The sequence below is a fragment of the Podarcis muralis genome, chromosome 12 (assembly GCF_964188315.1).
Source record: "Podarcis muralis chromosome 12, rPodMur119.hap1.1, whole genome shotgun sequence".
NCBI lineage: Eukaryota > Metazoa > Chordata > Lepidosauria > Squamata > Lacertidae > Podarcis > Podarcis muralis.
In genome coordinates, this window is record NC_135666.1 from 35,812,186 (window position 1) to 35,836,161 (window position 23,976).

At 40.3% G+C, this 23,976-nt stretch overlaps 1 protein-coding gene across 4 annotated transcripts in view; it reads right to left on the bottom strand.

Annotated features, from left to right (window-relative positions):
- The window catches only part of IGF2BP3 (insulin like growth factor 2 mRNA binding protein 3), a 69,537-nt gene that overhangs the window by 11,651 nt on the left and 33,910 nt on the right, over positions 1-23,976 (bottom strand). For all 4 annotated transcript variants that reach the window (XM_028750493.2, XM_077937009.1, XM_028750495.2 and 1 more), the window contains exons 4-8: positions 12,497-12,548; positions 12,331-12,394; positions 6,973-7,257; positions 4,969-5,103; positions 3,734-3,856 (exon numbers count right to left, since the gene is read on the bottom strand). In XM_028750493.2, coding sequence (XP_028606326.2) covers positions 3,734-3,856; positions 4,969-5,103; positions 6,973-7,257; positions 12,331-12,394; positions 12,497-12,548 — 659 coding nt within the window. The remainder of the gene's footprint in view (positions 1-3,733; positions 3,857-4,968; positions 5,104-6,972; positions 7,258-12,330; positions 12,395-12,496; positions 12,549-23,976) is intronic.

The following is a 23,976-nucleotide window of genomic DNA, read 5'->3' on the forward strand; positions in this document are numbered from 1 at the left end:
GGTGACCTGGAAACTGCAATTAATCCAGAATGCGGCAGCTAGACTAGTGACTGGGAGTGGCCGCCGGGACCACATAACACCGGTTCTGAGAGATCTGCACTGGCTCCCAGTACGTTTCCGAGCACGATTCAAAGTGTTGGTGCTGACCTTTAAAGCCCTAAACGGCCTCGGTCCTGTATACCTGAAGGAGCGTCTCCACCCCCATCGTTCAGCCCGGACACTGAGATCCAGCGCTGAGGGCCTTCTGGCAGTTCCCTCATTGTGAGAAGTGAGGCTACAGGGAACCAGACAGAGGGCCTTCTCGGTGGTGGCGCCCGCCCTGTGGAACGCCCTCCCATCAGATGTCAAAGAGATAAACAACTACCTGACATTCAGAACACATCTTAAGGCAGCCCTGTTCAGGGAAGTTTTTAATATGTAATGCTGTACTGTTTTTAACAGTCGATTGGGAGCCGCCCAAGTGGCTGGGGAAACTCAGCCAGATGGGCGGGGTATAAATAATAAATTATTATTATTATTGGATCCCATGGCCAAGACTGCCTGCAAGCCAGCCCTCCTTCAGACATTATAGCTGGGTCTTACCAAACTACTAGTTGTTGGAGCAGGCACAGTCTCCTTCGAGAACCACATTTGGCCAGAGCAACACGCCAAGTAAGCAGAACTAGATGGCTCAAGGAAGGAGCCTTCTCCTGTGCAGCAATCTAATGGGAATAATCTGCCTGCCTACTTTTCTATACTTGCCCTGCAGAGGTGTCTCTAATAAGGCAGCAAAACATACATACATACATACATACATACATACATACATACATACAAACAAACAAAAACCCACCCATGGATTGCAAGCAGATATACTGTTCAGATTTAAAGGGGCTCTTTCCCCATCTCCACTCAGAAAACAATTGAAAAAGGCACTCCTGTCTATTCCCTTCCTTGAATTTCAGCCAAAGAAAATGGAGAAGAGCTTAAATAACAGTTAAATGGTTGAAAGGAGGATGAAAGTGTTATTTTTGTTTCGAGGGGGTGGAAACGAAATGGCAGATGCAACAAAATGGTGGTGGAAATGGGCACTAAAATGGTGGGTGGACACCAGGAATAAAAGTATAACACTATTACACACACATCACAGACAAAGCAGAGGCAGACAGAGGAAGAAAACACAAGTTGAAACGATGGAGGCACAAGATAGAAAGTATGTTGAGAATAATTAGTCCGAGGAGAACATACATGAGGCAACAGCAACCATGGCTGAATTCAATGGAGGCAGGAAGCAAATCACAGCATCAACCTACTTCCAAAGCGTTTGTTCCTGCCTTGACCATAAGGTGGAGTCCGGCTAGCCCAAGAGAAATAGCAGAGCCAAGAATCCTTCTAGCCCCAGGAGGCGAGGAAGGAGTCCAAGCTTTCAGTCTTTGCTAGTTTAAAGATACCCATATGTATGCTAAATGACAATCACTTCTCAAATCAGTTTACTGTTTAGCGAAGAACACATTGTTGCATACAAGTACATCAAACACACAACATAATTTGTTGTGATTTGTGTCTTAGTGTTGCACACCGATTTACATTTTTGTTTAAGATATATGTGTTGAATTCAATTTGCTACAGATGAAAAGGACTTCACAGTTCATTTCATTTGTATTGCTACCAGCCATAAACTTGGCAAACAGCAACAAAAATCCAACAAAACGTATATAGTTCAGACAGAAATGAAATGTATCTAATTTATAAACATTTGTTAACAATCTTCGACCACAAGACACCAAGATAAAATTACCTTTCCTGTCCTATAAAGCAAAAGGCTCCAAATCACATCACCTGGCACCCCATTTTCCCAAGCGTATTGTCAATTATTCAAACAGAACTGACCCAAGGGATATTTCAACTACAGCAGAACATTACGATAAATTTATAGGATGTGACCTGGTAAACTTTTGGGGGGCATTTCCCATAAAGCAGTGATGGCCAAACTTGGCCCTCCAGCTGTTTTGGGACTACAATTCCCATCATCCCTGACCTGACCACTGGTCCTGTTAGCTAGGGATGATGGGAGTTGTAGTCCCAAAACAGCTGGAGGGCCAAGTTTGGCCATCACTGCCATAAAGCAAAAGCTTTAAGTTTCCAACAGAGTAGGAAAGACCCTGCTCAAAAAAGTAAGGATCAGTAGTTGCTCTTGTTTGCTGATGCAATGGTCAAAATGCATTATTGCCTGAGCTCCACAGAAGCAGGGCTTTAAAGCAATTACAGCAACCTTTCAAGACACTAGAATGGAGGACTGGACTCACTGAACAGTGCTACTTCTCTCCAGAGACAAGAAGTCCTATGAAAATGTTTCTTGTATCAACTAGCATCTCCAAAAAGGAAAACACAGGAGAAAAATGTGGAGAGAACAGTGGGTTCTCCCCAAAGACTTGGCTTGAGCTCCAGGTGGTACCGCAGTCAAGGAAATAAGAGCGGCAAACCAAAAGCCCCTTAGCAGTCGCTGGGAAACGTTTCACAAGAACAACAAGCTAAGATGAGCGATCAGGCTGCCCTTCTGCCTTCTGAAGGTATTATTGTTCTGTTTCCAAGCAGGATCCAAGTAAAGGCACCCGATCCAGATCACTCTACAAGCATGCAAAACATGTGAATTGTTCTCCTAAGGATGGGATGAAAGCAGGAGACACAAAGCTACTGAGAATATCCTACATGAATGACAGGCAGATCTGTCTATGTAGAAAACACGAAGATCTTGCAGAATTGACAAGAGGCAAATTTGAGCCAAAGTCACTGCAGCCTGGAACAAAACTTTTGAGGATTGTCAGCTTCCAAGGACAATGGGCATATGGCCTGAGAGTGTCAGGTGCAACCTCCATGAAAGAAGTCTGTGGACAGTAAGCAAGGCAGAAAAAGGGACCCCCCTTCTGCGAAACTGAAGATACTCCTTATTCATATTTTTGTAGCTGCCTAGTGCCAAGAGAACCTGTCCGTGGAGAAGGATGTTTAGAAGGCCCATGGATAACTTCCAATGGTCAGTAAGATTTCATTGTGTAACCTCATCCCCAGGGGATATTACTATTGCCCCTTTGGGTCTCAACAGATCTGATCCCTGTTGGGGCTCTTGTACCATTCCTATGAATTCCAAGAATCTTAAACACCTTTATTAAGACAGACCACAAGTTTTGAAACCCTATTTAAACAGTGGCCCTGGCCCCAAACTTATTTTGGACTAGATCTGGGATGTTCCCAAGTCAGGTAAACCTGATGCCATGGGGCAGATTGGGGGCGGTGGCGGTTGTGCCTTAATAGATATTTTTTATGATAGTGTTTGTAGACAAGGGAACCCAAAGGACGTAACATACGAAATATGTAAAACAGGCAAATAAAAATTACTATAAACACACACACAAAAGGACGTAACATACTGAAGACAACTAGTAAGTAATTTCTATGCACAGCCAAATATATTTACTGGAATTAGCAATGCTTTCAACACAGGGACTCTAGCTTTCAGGAAACCTCCCTGGTCATTAAACTAGTTCTGATAAAAACACCATTTAAAGTTGCCAGCTCACCATATGGCTTCCTAGAAAAGGTTTCATCCTATCCTCAGTAAAAAGTGGATTTGGTTGTTGATTTATGGATCTATTAATTTGTATTAGCTCTGTGGCTGAAACTTGGGGAGGAAGCTCTTAAAAGTGATAGCACTTTTTAAAAACTAAGATATACCATTTAACAAGAATTGAATACTTACGGGGATATTGTGATCTTAGTGTCTGTGTCCTGCTCGATTTTCTTCAAATTCCTTCCTTCTTTGCCAATGAGACGGCCAACAAAATTGTTATGTGCTAGTATCTTCAAGGGAATTTCTTCTGTACTGTAAGCAGTCCAGAGAATTGCATGAACTCAAGAGTCACATAATTCACTATCAGTAACAAATCAAAAAGTTGAGTCATTCTCCAATGACTCAGGGCTCAGACAGTTAACCATGTAATCAGGAGGCTCTTAAACTGTCATGATAAATTCCTCTAAGTCAAGAAAAAACCTGCTTGATTTCCTCAAGTGTAATTAATTGTTCTGCTTAATCCATAGGAATAACTAATGGAAAAGGCTGTTCTACAGAAGGAACTTTTCTGCCATTTCCATGACCCTTGAGCAGGATTCCTTCACACCTATTAGACGCAGATTCCTTCCATCTCTGGGTAGAAAACAGAGCAGGCTGCATCTGTTACACTTCGTGTATTCTCAATTACCAAAGAAAGCTCAGTCTTCTTTTCTACCCAACAGCCACAGGCATTCTTGGACACCAGTTTGAGGGTGGGGTGAGAGGAAGAGGAGAATGAATTTGTCAACAGCCGTAACGGCATTTGCTGCTTTAGTTTCAACTTGATACAACAGAGCTTAAGCAAGAACTCAGGTGTATTCCCCTCTTCCAGCTTACAAGTGAAGCAAAACAGGCATGAAGTGTGGGAAGAGAGAAGGCTGCCCTTCTCCCATAGGTTTCTTTCACAAAGGATATTTGTCTTTCATTTGCTGCATGTTAGGTTTGAATACCATAACAATTACTTCTGCTACTAGTTATCCGGCTTTTCAGACATTATTTACCTAACCTTTGCTAGCTGGCCTGGGAATGGCTCACTATGGAAGCCTGTATGCCTGGTTCAGGAGTATCATTCCTAACCATCAAATGTCAGGAATTTATCTGAAAAGTAAGCAACCACCCATCCTCTTACATTTTCTTTTAATTGCACAAAAAGATGCTGAAAGGTGTAACAAACAAAAACCTCTTACTTTTCTGCTTCAGAATTGCTCACCAGTCGCCTTCTGCTATTTTATAATTATATTACACATAAACATAGCACAAGGATCAAGACCTGACATTCCTATGGGTTCACTTTTCAGTTCCATTCTTACAAACTGTCAATTATCTACTTCAGACGGACTATTAAAAAACCCAATGACCTCTTAATAAAAGCATTCTTTACTCACAATTTAGTATCTTGCGCTTCCTTCTGCATTATCTCCATGATAATTTTACAAGCGGTTGAGCACCCTTCTGGAGTAGAATGGATCGTAATTGGTTTTTCAGCAGCCCCTGCATTTTCTTTACGATGAATATCAATTCTGCAAAGAAAGAAAAAGTAGTAAAAATTGTGCATTCAGTCTTGAGAGAGCAGTCTTGAGTTCTGCTTTGGTAGATAAAATTGCCTATGAACTTGTAGGCCTTGATACAGTTCAGGTTGCATGCAACAGCTAAAGGTTCCAGATGTGGATATGCATCCTCATTCATACCAAAAAAAGCATCTATCCTGTTCAGTGGAGCCCAGATGAATATTGTAATACAAAAAAGAGTGGTCATCCATCATCAGCTGTGCATGCATGCAAAAAACAATTTCTGTACACATTTCTTACAGCATCAGAACAAGCAACTCTGAAGAAAGTCATTCTATTTAAAGTTTGAGTATCCAGCAAAATTCTATAAAAATGATACTCACTCACTACAATAAAACTGGATAAAGCAACACATTGCTGAAACTGTTAACTTCATGGGCAGGGTCAGTTCCACTAATATATTATATCTAGGGACTGTCCACATCTTGTTATGCCCTCCTATAAACCACTACCCTCAAGCTCTTTCTCTGTTGCAAGTGACAAGACATGTCAAACTTTGGTCAGTTGCTTGTCATTCATTTCACTACTTGTACCACTGCTCTACTACAAATCCTCCAATTCAGTTGAATGTCTTACTTAGAAGTTCTGAAATAACCCTAGAGCACTAACATGGCTGTATAAATTAAAGTCTGCACTGAGTTGAAATACAAAGTCTTGATTTCTTTGGACAGAACCCCTTGACTAAGTTTTAATGAGAATCCATTACAGATCCACACTGGCCCAGATCAGACACTGGACCTTACCCTACAGGCTTGGCATGCTCCTCCCCTCTTCTCCTGCCTTGTCCTTGAAAATTCCTCCCTCCCTTCTTCAATTCACATTTTAAGTATGGCTCAACATACAACAATTATCACTAACAGTAGGTAGTCACTAAACAGAAAACTGAAACCAGGATGAGAAAGTGAGACTAGCAACTGAGGGTGGAGCAAAATAAAATATTTTGCAAAAAACCAAGCAGTTATATTAAATGATTTTAAAAACAACCTGGTTTAAAAAGATATCTGAATGTAATGCAACGTTTGGCTTGGTCATGTTTGTAACATAACGGCCAGGTGAAGACATAAAAATACTGAGCGGATAATAATGTAGTGATCTCTCTCCATGGAAAATGGCCAAAGCAAGTAGTACTTGGCTTTCACACACTGGTCCTGACCACCAAAATTAGCAATGCTAACAACTTGGACGTAAAGGGGAAGAGTACAAGGCAGGCTTCATGTTGCCCATCCCTGCTGCCATATAACATCAATCTTATTTCACATACCGGTACTGTACTTCTTTTGACAGTTCTGTTTCACTTTCATTACCCGAGGCCTCAGCACTCATAGCATCAGTATGAAATATTCCCAATACCGATCTATTTTCTCAAATTTGGTAATATACCGTAAAGCAAAAGTTCACAGCAATAGTACTGAGGCATGCCTGGTCAGGACCAGAATCCTTGCTCACATGACCTGCTGATCCAACAGAAAAGAGTTCTTCTCTTCCTATATATTACCACACCCCAATTGTTAAACTAGTCATACCTTGGGCTAAATATGCTTCAGGTTGAGCGTTTTCAGGTTACGCTCCGCGGCAACGGAACACGTTACTTCTGGGTTTTGCCGCTCACACAGACACTCAAAATGACATCACACGCATGCGCAGAAGTGGCGAAACACGACCCACGCAGACGCGTGTTACGTTCTACTCAGGATACGAATGGGGCTCCGGAACGGATCCCCTTCGCATCCAGAGGTACCACTGTATTGAACTATTTTATTATCAAAACCTCAGCAACCATGAAATAAAAACACCCTAGAAAGATGTAATGGGACAACTTACTTTGACTGTGTCTGCTTTGTGATGTTCCTTATGGTGGCTCCTTCTTTTCCAATAATGGCTCCTACAAACTGGGTAGGAACCAGCATCCGTAGTGGAACATCAGACTGTGGTTTTTGCCTTGTACCTGCGCCAGGCGAACCTTGCCTGGGAGGACCCCTCTGCCCAAATCCACGTCTCCCCTGTGGATGCTGTTGAGGAGGTGGCTGCGCTGCCATTTCATCAGGAATATATGCAACTTTCAGTGAGTAGTTTTCAAGTTGGAATCCGTTCAGTTTTTCTATTGCTCTGTACAGGTTTGCAAGGAAGGGAAGATTTTGTAAGTGGGAACTGGCAGAACAAGAAATCATTATGCTAGGCATTTTCGCTCACAAGTAACATTTTCGCTCACAAGTAAGCTTGTAGGGAGAGCTCTAGTATTTTATTCACCATCATGTAAAACATAATAATGCCCTTGAAACAAGAAACAAGCATTTGAACCATGAAATAGTATTTGTTCTTATCATTATTTATTTAACAATCCTATGATTTCCCATACTGTGAAACAAGGACCTCAAATATCAGGACACCTGGGGTCAAGTGGCACGGCCTAATTACCAAATTTCATAATTTGCACTATGGTTTATATTGGTTCTGCTAACTTTCACAAGCCCATAAAGCACACATGCCTTTAAGTACTGGAGAACAATTCCTTCGGGAATGAATTCAGGCATGCTAATGGAAGCCGCCCTCCCTCCTGCTTAAATACAGTTCTTTCTCTGTGGTTCCTACAGTTTTCGATCTGTGTTAGATCAGTTTTCGAGGTGTTAGAAGTAAACATACCTGAAAACAACTCCTTTACCATCATATTGTAAGTAACTATGGTAAAATTCTGAAGTAGTACTTAACCACCTCAGCAAATGAGTAAAATCCTCTTTGAAACACATGAGTGTGATCTGGTCTTCAGAAGAAGTGAGGTATAGAGATGAAAAAGAGGTTTCAGTTAGAAACTGAACTCTGACTTTTATCACACCACACAATCTTTTGTATGTGAGTGAACAACTGACAGCTCAGTTTTATACAGCGTTTGGCACACTCATAGGGATGGGAAACTGAGTAAGGCTGGGGCTCTAAAATGAGCATTGGATACACATTACCTTGGTGTAGAAAAAGATCCAATCTCAATGTAGGAAAAGGCATGGCCAAATCCTTTCTGGTTAGCTGTACTGAGTTACTTTAAAGTACTACTATACGGAATACTTGAAAGCAAATAGCAACAAGCATCTCTAAAAACACAAATGACCAACAGTATTAATTTCAGGAAATTAAGGAAAGTTAAAAGTTTCCATAGCAACTGAGCTGCTCCCGAGTAGCATGCATTATAATAGAATTTTAACATGAACAAATATAAGTGCTATGATGAAAGATTTAACTGTTTAACTGTTCTCAAAATTCTTATGTTTTCAGGGGAAGGGGAATTGTTTGCTCGTCTTATTTTCCCTATCCCTAAAGGTCAGCAAACAAGGTGACATTTTCGACAGTGCAATCCTATTCATTCAGAAGTAAGCACCATTATATTTAGACTTTCAAAAAGATGTCTTACAACTGCCACCTGGTCACGTTGTCTTCTGTCACTATTCACCATACACAGAGTACAAAAAGAAGAGGGCTGGGGCAGACTTCAAGCACCTTAGCAAATAATTTAAAAGCCTTGTTCAATAGTGGGATTTTTGTCACGGCCTGAAGTGGGCAATGTTGGACTAAGCTTCAGTGCTTTAAAATCAATTCTGTAAGCATGAAGAACCTTGCAAGAAGGGATTGTTGACTGCCTACCACTCTTCCATGTATTCCCATGGTCATACAGGAGAAACTCTAGAATGCTTTCCCAACATATAGGAAGGATGATTGTTCAGTGGCAGAGCACATGCTTTGCAGAACATCCCAAATGGAGCTATGCTGCTGAACAATCAGACCTGGGATAAGGCAGCATCGTATGTTCCAACGAATATATCACTACTTATGTTTTATTATTAACATACTTTGGAATGTAGAATGGTTTGTTTTTATCTCCTCATGGCCAGAACTCATATTTTATGCCTTTTGAGACCAGTGCCCCCATAAATGACTTGCTAGTGCTAAGTGGGTTGAAATACATGTTTACAGAATTCCAGCAAACTGATAGAAGAGAAAGTGCTGCTTATCTATATCAGGGGTCAGCAAGGTTTACCTTGCTTGGGCCGGTTCACTCCAGCAGAGATCCCTCTGTGGGCCAGATCACCCACGCCTGCAATTTTCGGCATCTGTGCAGATGTGATTTCAGGTGTCTGCGTCTGCGCAGATGAGATTTCCGTCGCCGCGGAAGCAAGTGACTGCGCCGTGCTGGTTTAGTGCAGTGTGCGGGGAGTCGCCGAGCGGGCAGCTCGGTTCAAGGGCTGCTTGTGGGCCAGTTAACCCCCCCCGGGCCGCTTGTGGTCCATAGGCCTTAGGTTGCCGACCCCTGTCCTATATAGATCTGAGTTTCAAATCCCTCAGAAAGTTGGTTTCTTTCAATCTGGCTGGTTCTTCTGCAACGCCACAGTTAAGTTCTTTTAAAGACCCATTTATTAAAACTGGAAAACTGAATGCATGTTTGACTTCCACTGAAATCAATGGGATTCAAATACTGGATTTTGTGCTGGAGATTATGTCCAAGGTGGTGGGCTCTCCTTTACTGGAGGTTTTCAAACAGAGGTTGACCAGCTGTCATGTATGATCTAGTTGAGATTCCTGCACTGCAGAAGGTTGGGCTAGATGACCATCAGGGTCCCTTCCAACTCTGCGATTCGATGATTCTATTATCACTTTTGCCTGAGGGAATGCAAAAATGTTGCTTGCACACACACGCGGATATCAGCCGAAACACATGCCTCAATAATTTGCCCTTTTAATGTATCAGGATGTACTCACTTTTAAATAAGTCAATGGGGAATGAAGTGGTGTCTTGTATATAATAAAAAGCAGTCAGTTACAGATTAGAGTTTTTAGACACAGCAGCGAATAGCACCCTTACTCGCTTTCTCCAGGCAGGGCAAGGAGCCAACCAGACTTGGCAAACTCACTCTCTGCCTCTTTTGCTGCTCACACACACCTGCTGTGGGGCTGCACCTGGTTGCCTAGAGGCAAGTGCTACTTCCCCACAAGCAATCACATAAATAGCTAATTGCAATATTGCATAAAGGCACATTAAGCTGTCAGTTGGTTAGCACTGACCAATTTGTAGCATTCAACAAGTCCCTTCATGGTATATGATCCAGAACAGATCTCATGGGAGATGGGGTGATTTTCTCCACACACACAACTGGTCTCAGCATCGCCTTTGCAACATTCTTACATGAAACTAACAGTTCTTGAATTCCTTCTCAGTTTTCCAATGGATCTCATTTTAATTCTTTTGTAGTGGTTTAACAGGACAGTGAGAGTGTAGTTTAAGTATTTTATAACTCCTGCTTCAGTTTAAAGCTTGCATTCCACAGCAATGCAGCTATACATTTTCCTAGAGGATGTTACACAACAGGTGGGAGGATGGAACAACTGTCAAGAGCAGCTTATTTCAAAGGAACAGCACAGTAAACAAGATATTCAAGACAGTGCAAGTTTTGAAAGAGACAGACTATTACTGTATCTTTTAACTGCTTTTTGTTTTTATGAGGTTCATGTGAAAGTGAGGGGTGGGGAAAGAGAGAATAATTATGCTCACAGGAAGCAGAATTCTATCCAAAGTGTCCATATGAGAAGGTGCACTTATACATGCATTTTCTGCATCCAATTTAACATAGCAGATTGGTGGAATATAGAGCAGGAATTTTGAAATCTGCTGCTGAGGGGGGTTGTTATATGGTCCTGTCAGCCAGTCCCAGTCACCAGTCTAGCTGCCACATTCAGGATTAGTTGCAGTTTCTGAGTCACCTTCAAAGGAAGCCCCATGTAGAGTGCATTGCAGTAATCCAAGCAGGAGATAACCAGAGCATGCACCATTCTGGTGAGACAGTGCGCAGGCAGGTAGGAACCAGATGGAACTGGTAGACAGCTGCCTTGGATACAAATACAGGGCAAAAGACCCAACTTGCCTTGTCACAAATAAAAAGGTGGGTCCACTCTAGTGCTATCATCACTGAGAAGCAGCAGTTCCTAGGGTCTTTGTCAGAGGCATTTCCCTGACTGCTACCAGGTCACTGAATCAAACTAAGCCAGTGATTACTGAGTTTCAAATTTACCCTTGTTCACAGAACTCTGGATCTGACCATTCATTGGATCTAGGCAAGGCTACAACTAAGCTCATCAAATCAAATGTTCATAGCTAGTGAGAATGGGAGCAATAATACTCTGAACATTGATGCTGTCCAGTCATCTCTGGCTATGCAGCTTTGAAGGTGTGAGATGTTCTAGCATTCAATGTTGGGCTAGAAAATTATATTCAACTGTGACCGGTGTATCTTTTTATCAACTCTCCCTTTTGTTGTGACTTGCTCATGAGTCTTGACAACTGTACTGTTGCTGCAGAGGCTAGACAATGCACTACAAACCAAAACACATTACACTAGAGCTCAAGCATCTGGACATAAATAAAACTGATGTTTTATCCTTATAAAACCTTTGATCCTGCATATCTCAGAGACTTCTTCCTCACTTATGTGCCACTGTGACCTTTAAAAGCACTCTCTTGACTTTACTTACAGAGAAGCTATTTAAAAAGCAAGGGCATGTAAATATTGTTCCCAGTGGCTGCCTACTACTATGGAATTCGATTCTGCAGGAGACCTAGCAAATTTTGAACCCTGATCATTTTGCAGAATACTTTAAAATTTTGCTTGAACTAGCGTTTAAGAGCCAAGGTTAAAGGCAGACCATTTTGGGTGATGGCAGAAGTTTTATATCATAATGTATATTTCATCAGACATGCTGTAAAGCCACTGATAAATGTTAATACCCTCTCCCTGACCCCTCAGAATGAAACAGAATACTATGAATGCTCAGACGATGTAACAAGCTTACATTACATCCAATTCTGAAATCCTCGGATATATTAACTAGAAATTAGGAACAGGCTTAATCCTCCAAAAGGTAAGAAAAATACTGGACTAGAAGACTTGTGTCAAACTAGAGATATAAATTGTATTTTTACATATATGCTGCACAAACTTTTATGGCATTTTCCACAAACGCCAATTAAGATTTCTATCAGCTTCAATGGAACTGCCATTCAATCAGACAAGAAGTTACGGCAATTGCATTAGCCCACAATTTTGAATTTTAGTCCATAGAATTGAATCTTATAGTATAATCCTAGCCACGTTTAGTCTGATGTAAGTCTCAGATATAAAATCCAAGTAAATAGACACTTACTGTCTGGCCTGATCCTTATTGCCATATGTTACATTAACTACTGCAGTCTCTGTCTCCGTGTTCACTAGAAAAAGAAAGAAAAGGAAAAGGGTTATTATGGGGGGGGCGCATAATTTTATGCTTACGTCCCTAATTTTTTTCTTTAATTGTCTGACTTTAGTGTTACCTTGCTCACAGTTCTCCACTGTTCCATACTGTGCTAACAATCCGTCTAGCACCTGTGAAAAAGGAGCACATTAAAATTAGTTTCTATGGTAGCTGTATGTGAAAAGAGCCTGTAAGAAACTCCAAATTATGTTTGCTTTTTACAAAACTATTGGGTATGGCTTTCCCCCGAACCGTCCGAAAGTTTCTCCATCTTGTGTTCTCTATTTGAACTCCAAGTATAGTTCAAGGACTAGCAACAAAATGAATGCATACAACAAACCTATTGTGAAAACTAGCATTTACAGCATGTCAGTCAGTTCTCCATAGCTATGAATGGGGGGGGGGGATTTAGACAAGAAGAGAAAACAAAATAAAATACAAACAAAACAGGAACTAGTCTGGTTAGTGTAATGCTAAATTTACAGTTCTCTGCTCTAACTCCTTTGCTCCTATATCACAGTCTTTCAATTACTCTTTATTATATAATTTTGGTCCTTATAGTGAAATTGTTGAATTATATTAACAACAACAACAACTATCATAGTGCGATTAAAACTGAAAATGCTCATTAAACATAAAGTTGAATCGAAATAAGCAACCCTTGAAATATTTCAAATGCACCTTGTGTGTTCAGTTACTGTATCTACTACTTACTAAAAGTCATGTGATGCAAAAAGTACTTTACAATCTTTATTTTATAAACATGTTCACTCAGTGAGGTGTACTGTAATCCCACTAATTTGAATGGATCTTGCATGGTAGTTAATATGTTTAGGACTGCATCATAAAGTTATTAACAAGTGAATGATATTATTTAAACATTTTCACTGACATCTGAATAAGAATTTACTTGTGTATGCCTGGAATGTAACCTTTCAAGTCCAACCAACCAACAACATCTTTGTTAATCATACTCAGACTAAATTCAGCAAGAATTGTAAGAATATTTCGTTAGGTACAATGCCAAAGTACTTGGAAGGACTTTAAAACACACCTCAGATTTTAGCATCACAAAAGCTACTTATACTTTAGCCCTCTTATTTTAAGATTCAAAAGACCCCTTTAAAAAGGAAACTAATTTTTGGAAATACAGCTTTTTGCCCCATAAGCATTAGGCTACTAGCCTGTTTAACTGCAAACAGGCTTGCTAGCCTGTTTAACTGTTAATTTTACTTATTTTAATTGTTTTTAACTGTTCTTATTGATAATTTTAATATTTCTTGTAAATTGCTTAGAGGTTTCACTACAATCAAGTGGTATATAGATTTTGCTGAATAAAAATAAATTATTTGGGGGCTAATGGGAAGCATTGTAAAGAACCCAGGATAAAGTAACATGATGCTTTTTGCTTCCTTTTTGATATAGAACAAAGGGTGGAGGTGGCAGAAATGATTTAAGGTATTTGATGTGGCTTGGGCATGTCTGTGTGTGACCAACAATTTAGTATGGGGCAATGTATGATAAATTCTTGGTGGCTACATTTGTAAGCAGGTTAAATGTTTTATTTACAATTGGTATAAAAATGCAGTTAAATAAATAGATATATTTACAATAATATAAATGTTTAGCTGTGGAAAGAATATTCAAACTTCCATGATTGCATGATGCTATTAATATATGAAATATGGTAATAACACTTTTGAGCTAAAACCTCTATTTGGACATTGGAAGAAAAATACCATAGCTATTTGCTAGCAGACGTGATATAACATTGTTCCCTCTCCCTTAAGTTAAAGCAGTATTCTTGTATGAGAGTGTAATACAGTGAAGTGTAATTTTCCTCTCTTACTATTAATACTATGTTTGAGACAGCTGAATACTGTTATATTATTATTGTGGGGTGTCAAATGATGTCTTGCTTCTTCAAGACATGTCTTGATTCTTCAAAAAATTCAGGATTATAAAGGAAATTATAGAGGCTGTTGTAATTTTTTTTGGTGTGTGTGTGTGGGGGGGGGGGAGTAATGCCAAGATAAACTACTGTGCTGTTTATAATGAAAGTTCTGTTCTTTCTTCTTTTTTTTGTTCTTTTTAGAAAAGATACACACATGTGCACAACACATATAAACGTTTCTAAGTAGGTACAATGTTATAGAAATGTTTGGGTAAATCATTAGTGGAGATTCTGTTTATTAATTTTCATCAGCCTTTTGAGTTGATCTGGTTTAGGTGTCTGACATGGTTGAAGGTGTTATTTGTATTATAGCATGACCAAATAGTTAAGGAGTCTAAAGATCAGCATACTGCAATAGGGGAGACTTTATCATTGTTTGTTGTGTTGACATACATAAAAAATTGTGTCCATTTCCAAGGATGTGTTAGAAGTAAGTATACAGACAGACAGACAGACAGGTTCCCCTGGTTACCCTCACAGACTGAAGGAAATATGAGGAACCAAGCTTGCATATAAATATGAGAATTTGCCACCAAATATTTAGCTCACTGTTCACCAGCACACAATAACACCCTTGCTCATGTTGGACAAGTTGGAAAACTGCAAGGCCAAATTACAACACCATCACATGAAAACATAACAAATAATAAGAATGCCACCAAGAGAGGACCATGCCACAAAAAACCACCACGCCTCAAGCACCAAAATACTGGTACAAAAATTTTAAATCAACATGTATATGAATGCATTAGAAACCCCTTCAGCATTAATTAAAATTAGCTTTTGCATTCTAGATTCTTTATACGCTTGAGTTTCATTACACACTTTTCATACTATCTAGGCTCCTGCTTCCTGCTTGATTTGGACATTACCCACCCCCCCATCACTTTACATTTTATTTCAAACAGCCAAATCCTCTCGCTCTACTTTGAGACAAGCCAGTTTTGTCTGAACTCCTCATCCGCCTCCCTATCACCACGTGCAGCCGTGTTGGGCAACGAAAACCAATTTTCTAGCCAAGTTGGTAGTGCGATAGCAATCCTGATGAGCAGCTGAAAAGAAAAGTTTGTTTGTATAAATATTTACTCCAGCTAGAAAATAATTCATTCCTTTTTTATGAAGGAACTCTGGCTTTGTCTACATTGGGTCTCCTCCTCTTGTTATAACACAGATGCCTCTTTCTTGCACACAAAAAGCTGCAGTCTTACACTGTGGACTTTCATTCATCAGACTCTAAAAGCCAACTCTTGACTGTGTTATAAACAGTACTATCCTACACCAAAACTCTAGGGGAGTTAATCTTTGAAGTGTTTCAATTCAAACCCAGTTTTCTCATTCATTCTCATACATATCTATATATCTATATCTACGTCGAGTTATCACACACATGGAGTGATCTTATTCACACAGTTGTTGCTAAGGTGTTATGAGCATGGTTGTCAGCTGAGCAACTTAAAACGATAGCACAGGGTCGACTGCACACATGGAAATCAATAAAGGCTTTAAAAACTACAATATAGACTAATATTTAAAAGGAATACCATAAGCAAAACTATGCTTTCAAGCTACACTGACGCCACAATACTTGGAAGATTTTTAACAGCTTGTTTTAAAAGGCAAGCCTACACATTTTTACACTGGCATTCTTAAAATTTAATGCTAGACCACCGAACTAAAATCTAGAAATGGGGGTAATGGAATAAGAAGATCCAAACATACTTGGTGCATATTTGTAATTTAATGGAAAACTAGTGATGACAGAAAGTGGTAGTTATGTCAGGAAAAAGACTTTCACATGTAGTAACTTGGTAGGCAAAAATGGAAGTTTGGAAAAATACATTTTACTGAACTAGCAAAATCACAGAATTGCAGAGTTGGAAGGGGCACAGAGGGTCATCTAGTCCAACCCCCTGCAATGTAGGAACTGCAAGACGTGGCTCCTCATCCAATGTGAAAGCATACTGGACCCTACTTAACTTTGCAAATGTGCTAGCAGTTTTCTTGCTGCACAGGGAGGATGCTCAACATGAAATGCGTAGCTGGCCCACTAGTTGATATCTGCATCAAACCAAATTTTTCATGAATAGGATAGATGAAAGTTTTGATGTATACAGAACTGGTCTTTATACAAAAGGAGATACTGGCTGGAGAAAAGCTGCCTACACAGGATGACATTATAGTTGTGGCAGCACAAACTTCCAGATTTTTGTTGAAGCTGCACCTTTCTTCTTAAGGGAGGGCTAGTATACAGCAGTAGCAGGACTGGAGGTAACACCACAATCCCCCTACCCCTTTTAGACCTTGTAAAGAAAACCAATTTGTTTGAACTGCTTTTAATGGATATTGTGTCAGTCACATTGTGATGTATGTTGCAATGTGTTTGATGGGGGAAGTCTGGTAAGGTGAACTTTGGTTTATCTGTCACTGAGGGGCCTTAAGTGACAGCTGAGTAGGGGTTGGAAACAGAACTCTCAGTATGCAAAAGAAGGATAGAAAGTATGCATAGTATCTTGGTGGTTGCGGTTCATAATTCTTATTGTGACTGGCTGGGGCTAGACCGGGAGTTGGGAGGCAGAAAAAATGAATATATGGCTGGGTGCTAGTCAGTCAGGGTCGGATTGTTTTGGTTGATGGTTGGCCTCTGTGGTGAATTCAGAAGAAGATGACAACAACCAAGGAGAAGAACTGAGGAAGAAGGAAGAAGACCTGAAAGGAAGGCAGAGTGACTAGGTAGCCTAAGACTTACTAGGGTAGCTGAATCACTTGGCATGGATGATGAGAATATAACCTGTCTATGAAGAGCAGAAGTGAGAGGCAGTATGGAATACTAGGCTCTGGTGTCTGGCAGGAGAGGCAGAGAAAAGAGTCCAGGACAGGACAGCAAAAACAGACCTTCGATTCAATAGGTCAGGTAGGGTTTGAAATAGAGCTCTCAAATGTGTTGGTGGGGCTTAAATGGGGTGCAGTAAATACAAGAGCAGTCTAGCAGAGGAGCTTTCATAATGACTGGTTCCTCTAAGCTCTCTTAGTTTAGTAACAGTAGTGCAAAATAAGCTGTTGGCATTTAAAATGACAGCAAGAAGTTATCAATGTGTTTACCTGGGCTCCTTTGGGAGGAAGGGCAGGATAGAAATTTAGATAGATAGATAGATAAACAAACAAACCCATTTAAAGAGACAGTACTATATTAAAGTACCCACACAAACCTGTGCAATATGTAATCCTGTATTAAATAAAATTTTTAATATCTTTGTTAAATATAGTACCTAGACCTGATTGGCTTTGTTCCATAGAATATTGGTAAGTTAAGACAGCAAAGAGTGTAAATGATATTAAATGGTGGCAGCGTACTGGTTCAGGAAAACCACTGGAGCAGAATGCATCTGGCTTTCCTTCTGAGAAACTGAAAATAGCATTTGGGATATGCATGTGAAAATAATATGATAGAAGAATTATGAAATAGTGAACAGTGCAGGAATAGCCAAATTGTGGCTCAGGCTAGGACCAGACAGATCTGGGTTCAAATTCCTGTTCAGTCGGCGAACCACTTCATAACCTAACCTACATCACATGGGTGCTGAGAGGATGAACTTGGTTAGTGGAGAATCACATACATGGCCCCAAGCTCCTTGGAGCAGGAACAAGAGGTAAGTGAAATAAGCCTTTCTTAAATTTGTTAGTTCTTTTACGAACTAGCTTTCTACTCTGCTGCACAAATTAAAGAGGTGCAATGCTTTTTATCCACAGAAGAATGCTAAGACTAGTTTGCTTACTCGTCAGCTCTGGGAGTGAATAGAGTGTCTAAGAGTGATCAGCTTATTCAAAAACAATGGTTCAATCTTACACTCAGCACACACAAGCTCAGTCTTCAGTAGGATTCAAATGCACATAGCTAGGAATGGGACAGCTGTAATCCACTATACCAGTCCCTTCCTGAAATTTTTGTGCTAGGATAATGAGCATCCTGGAGGCCAAGCAACAATCAAGGACTTTACCAAGGTTTCATTCTTACCATTTACTTAACAAGCTCCAACTTATGTGAGCGGGTGGCAGGATTTCCACCTGGAAATCATTAAAAAAATGCTAAAAAATGGAGGCCTACAGGACATCTGGGGTGAAAAAACCCAGGAGACACCAGTCACACATTTCAGTCCGGGCGCCATGGCACAACGTTCAGACTGGATAGCATTCTGCTCACATAAAGCCTGATCTCCTTGGTTGAAACAACAAACATTGGTAACATCAAGGTAACAGACCATGCCCTGTGGAAACTACCCTTAAATTAGGAGAGGGAACACAAACCACTCCATCATGGTCCTTTAGCCCTATCCTAACCACAAACCAAGTAACTGGAGAAAGTCTCATGAAAACTCTTCAAAACTATTTCAAGGAAAATGATGCAGACAACTTAACAAGCCCCCTTCTCTGGGACGCAATGAAAGTGGTCGCTAGAGGAGCTTGCATAAAAGAGAAAGCATCACTCAAAAAACAAACCTCCTCAAAAATTAGCAAGCGTCTTGCCACAGCTCTTTCAACACGATACAAACAAGCAGGAGCTTAAAAAACTGCATAAATTCATAGAACAAAAAGGAAGGGAGATTGACTCACCAGTAAATAATAAAACCATGATCAACATTCTATACTCAAAACAACAATTTTACAAGTATGGAGGGGAAAACTCTAGACTATTAGCAAACAGGTGCAGGGGAAAAATCACTTAAAACAAGACTACACTGCATTACTAAAAAAAGATGAAACACAACATTATCCTCAAAGGAATAACTTCAGAATTTGTGGAATTTAACTCTAATCTGTACTCTTCTCAGAACCCATATGAGTAAGAAATCAAAACCTTTTTAGCAGGAGTATCGAATTCATGGACAGTCCTATCACCTCAAAGGAATTAGAGATGCTCCTCAAAAACCTGAAACCCAGGCCCAGATGGCTTCACAGCAGAATTCTATTTCTAAAAAATCAAGGTAAGTCTGGCGCCCTACATGACTCGCCTATTTATTGACATCCTATAAGGACCCCCCATCCCAAAAACCTGGACCTCCTCCAAAATAGTCTCTATCCCAAAAGCATTCAAAGATAGCCTCAAAGTAGAATTATATTGCCCGATCTCACTGATAAATCAGGAGTACAAAATATTCACATCAATCCTGGCTAAGTCTTCCTGCACAAACTAATAGCCCCAGACTGAGCTGGCTTCATCCCTTGTTGCAACATAACAAATCCCATCAGTAAGTTACTCAACCTGATAAACCACAGCAAAACAATTAAAAACCCACCGACAATTATGTCCCTAGATATACTAAAAGCCTTTGATTGCTTCGAGTGGAAATACCTACTAGCAGTATTACCAGCATGAACTTCAGTCCTTCTGTACTACAAACCCCCAGACAAATTTACTCCCAAGCCTCAGCTAAATGCATAATCAACAATATGGATTCCACCACCATTGCAATCCAAAGAGGCATGAAACAAGGATGCCCGCTGTCTCCCTTTCTATTCATCCTGACTCTTTGCTGATTACTTGATGATCATGACACTAGGCCCAATTAAAACAGCAACCACTCTGACTGAAGAACTCAACACCTTTGCAATGGTGTCAGGCCTTCAGGTGAACTTTGCTAAATCTGAGGCAATGTGCTTCAACACTCCCTCTCATATCCAAAAAGAATTCACCAACATCACAAAGATAAAGCTCCGCCATACCAAGTTTAGATACTGAGGGGTACAAATAACCAGAAACCTTAACAAATTACACCTCCAAAATTACAAGCCTCTCTGGCAATAAATTGACAAAGACCTAAAAAGATGGAATAAATCTAACTTTACTCTCTCAGATAAAATAGCCAGATAAAAACAATCATTCTCCCAAAACTAACCTACTTATTCCAAACCCTTCCAATCTGGATCCAACTCCGTAAATGGCAAAAAACCCCAAACCCCTAGTTATTCATTTTCTCATACAAAAAGTCAAGAATAAGCCCAAAATATTTGCACCTCCTCCCCTCAGAAGGGGGTTGGGGAATTCCCAACATAGAATTGTATTATAGCGCTTATCAAGTGTGCCACATAATCCCATACATTTTGGAAGATGAGACCACGCAATAGATACACTTGGAAATGGACACATTGGACTGCACTCCCACTACTGCATACCCACTCCTCCAACACAAGCTGAAAAAACTCCCCTCAACACTATCCATGCTTAAGGCCTGGAAACAAAAAGTAGGTGTTTTGTCACTAACCCATCCCCACTAATCCCCTTGGCTCATCACCAGTTCTTCTGTCATGCAGCTCAAACCTTCCACATAGAAACATGGCAAACCAAAGGCCTATACTCATAGCAACATAGGAAATACAGGATAAATTAGGAGACATTCAAGTACCCTGGTTAAAACACCATCAACTACCATATTTTTCCGTGTATAAGACTAGGTTTTTTCCCTTAAAAATAATGACAAAAATTAGGGGGCGTCTTATACACAGATACATCCCATTTTCTTAAATCTGAGTCCCCCAAAATGGGGGGCGTCTTATACATGGGGGTGTCTTATAGACGGAAAAATACGGTACATGCTTTTCTAAATAACCTAGCAGTAAAAGCAGTGGCCACTAGGCCCTTGACCACCTTTGAAAGCCTTCTTTTGTTGGCAGATGGACATAGTAGGGGGATGATATCCACGATATACTGCTCCACAACCCAGCAATATTATCACCTGACACTATTAAAAAACAATGGGAACATGACAAAGGTTACAAAATAAACCCTACCCAATGTGGTCCAAATCTCCCTTCAAATCTCAGCCAAAAGAAGGAAACTCGTTTTGAAAATTAACAATAGCATCTGACACTGAGGAAATTGAAATTACAGTGGAACCTCGTGTTACGTATCATCCTCCTTGCGAACGCGGCGGGTTACGAGCTCCGCTAACCCAGAAGTAAATCCCCTTGTTGTGAACTTTGCCCCGGGATGCGAGCGGAAGTCGTATGGCAGCAGCGCGAGGCGTAACCGGAGGTACCACTGTAACACATCCAGGAAGCTTACCAAAATGCTGGAGAGGCTGTACTTATACAGGCACATGCCTTCACATGTGGTGGCAATGTCCCTGAATCCAACCCTTTTGGACAGAAGTCCTACAAAAAGCATGTAACACAACTAAACACTTATTAGAACCTACCCCAGAATTGGCCCTACTAAATATTTTCCAAGACAATAATGCTCACTTGCACCATAAAGACCTTATAACCTACCTACTCTCAGCAGCCATAAATGTCATAGTTAAGACAGTGAAGTGACTTGTCTGAAGTAAGCATGGACCACTGGTACCAATTGTATGGGAAACGGCCTTGTTAGAAAAGTTAACCAACAAACTAAAACTGACATGAGGACAAAAGAAAGATGACACATTCACCCCGGTATGGCTCAAACTGACAACAGTAATAGCAGGGATCTTCCACCAGCATACTGATCAATATGGTTAACTTGACCCAATATTCCATATCCCCCTTCCGCAAACACATACAAATCTCACTACGGTTAATCAAAGGCAATTAAAGGCAAACAAACATGCCCTGCCCCCCTCCAAATCTTCTTTCATCGCCAATATAAACCAACAAATATACAGAATTGACACCAACGTGAAAACCCCTCTTCCCCTACCTTTAGAAACATATTGTTTTACATTTTACATTGAATGTACCAAAATACTTTATAATCTGATCAAAAAAAGAGAAAGAAATTGAAAGTTCTTTGTAGTTCATGAAAATCTTTAATAAAAACTATTTTTCAAAAAAACTTTGGCATTTCTTAAGCATCTTGTTTATGGCATAAGTATAATGAACAGATTTTTTCTGCACTTCCATTATCATTACGCCATTGCATCTGGATTTGCCCCTTATCCAGGAGTCTTGACATATATACCATCAAACTATTTTCCTTCTACTGCTGTGTGCATTAGGCAGAATGAGAAGTTCAGTAAGCTTGGCAACATGTCAGAACTACATAATACTGGGGACTGAGAGGGCACAGGAAGGAATATGAAAGGGACTGAATAGTTGGAAGGAAAGCTTGAATTATAACCAAGAAGTGCGGAATCGATGGCGAGACTGAAGCACTGAGCGCTGTAGTGTGATGTGGTAAGTATGGGGCTGATGAAAATTAAAAGCAGAAATCTGCTGTTGACTTAATGAAATCTGTCATTCCATTATTATTGTACTTTGTCTGCAGAAATTAAGGGTTTGAGTCAAAGGTTTCCTTCCTTTGGGAGGAAAGCTTTAAAATGTTTGAGTTCTTTATAGATATTGCACCAGCTTTGTATGCAATGTATAGCTTTATGCCACAAATATACCTAGTTTTTATATTACTTTCTAACCTTGTTAAATCAGGGTATGAGGCTGGGAGCGTATGGGAGATACAGGGCATTTTTGGCATGATAGCATAAGTCTGGCAGGCCCTTGACGTGGCCCTCTGGCTAGCTTAGCCCTCCAAGGCCCATAGCAAGCAGTGTTAGAAACTCATGTATCTATAAGCTAGGCGCAAAATGGCATCTTAAACCTAGATTACAGTCACCACACCAGAATGTCTATTCGCCAGGGAGTTGGACCAGATGACCCTTAGGGTCCTTTCCAACACTGCAATTCTATGGTCTCAACTACATTGCTTGACTGTAGCCTGCTCTTTCAACAATTCACTTGTCCCAGTATACAAGAAGGAGAAACATGCACAGTGGAAATGGAAATGGTATTAACTATGGATTAAGGCAGAGGTTTTTAAACTGGGGTTCGTTAGTTCCATTTGGGTGGCCTGTGGAAAGGTTGCAGCAGTGTCAAATATATCTGTACTCAGCTCTGCCCTTACTTTCCTTGATGTGGTGATGGAGGACTGTGCGTGAGTCAACTAGCTCTATGCAGAAGTCAGTTGCTAACTGGGCACCCAGAAATCTTCACTTGGTTGCAACTGGACCCACGCCAGTAGCAAAACGCACCTGGGGAATTTCAAGCACTGGCTGAGCAAGCGTACCTGTGACTGTACCCCTAACCCTACGCCTACTCCCATGTGCTAGTCTGATAATCTAATCTCTCCACTGCATTGGTATTGGTGATCATAGCAGTAGTGTGTCAAGTATTTCTAAGGCATCATATTTGATAAAGGCACTATCCCTGGAGAACAAACCTACCTATTGTTGGTATAACAACTTATTTAAAAATAAATTCAGGAGCAGACATCAGAATATGTACATAGGATTTCAGAACCCTTCAGACATGCACAAGGAAGAGATCACCTACAATCTCTTATGATGTTATATATGTTGGAAGCTGCCCAGAATGTCTGGGACAATCCAGTCAGATGGGTGGGGGTACAATTTTAAAAATACTACTACTACTTCTACTACTACTATTATTATTGGGATACCACACAAAGAAGCTATCAGCAGGGGATTTTTGTGTTCAACATGCATGTGATACAAGGTCATAACCCAGAAACAAAAAACAATCTACTAAGTTGTGGAGTAACTGCTAGAATGAACTGCTGAAAACAATGGGAGTAAACTGAATGTTTTGGCGACACTAATCTACACTCCTAAAAGCCGATC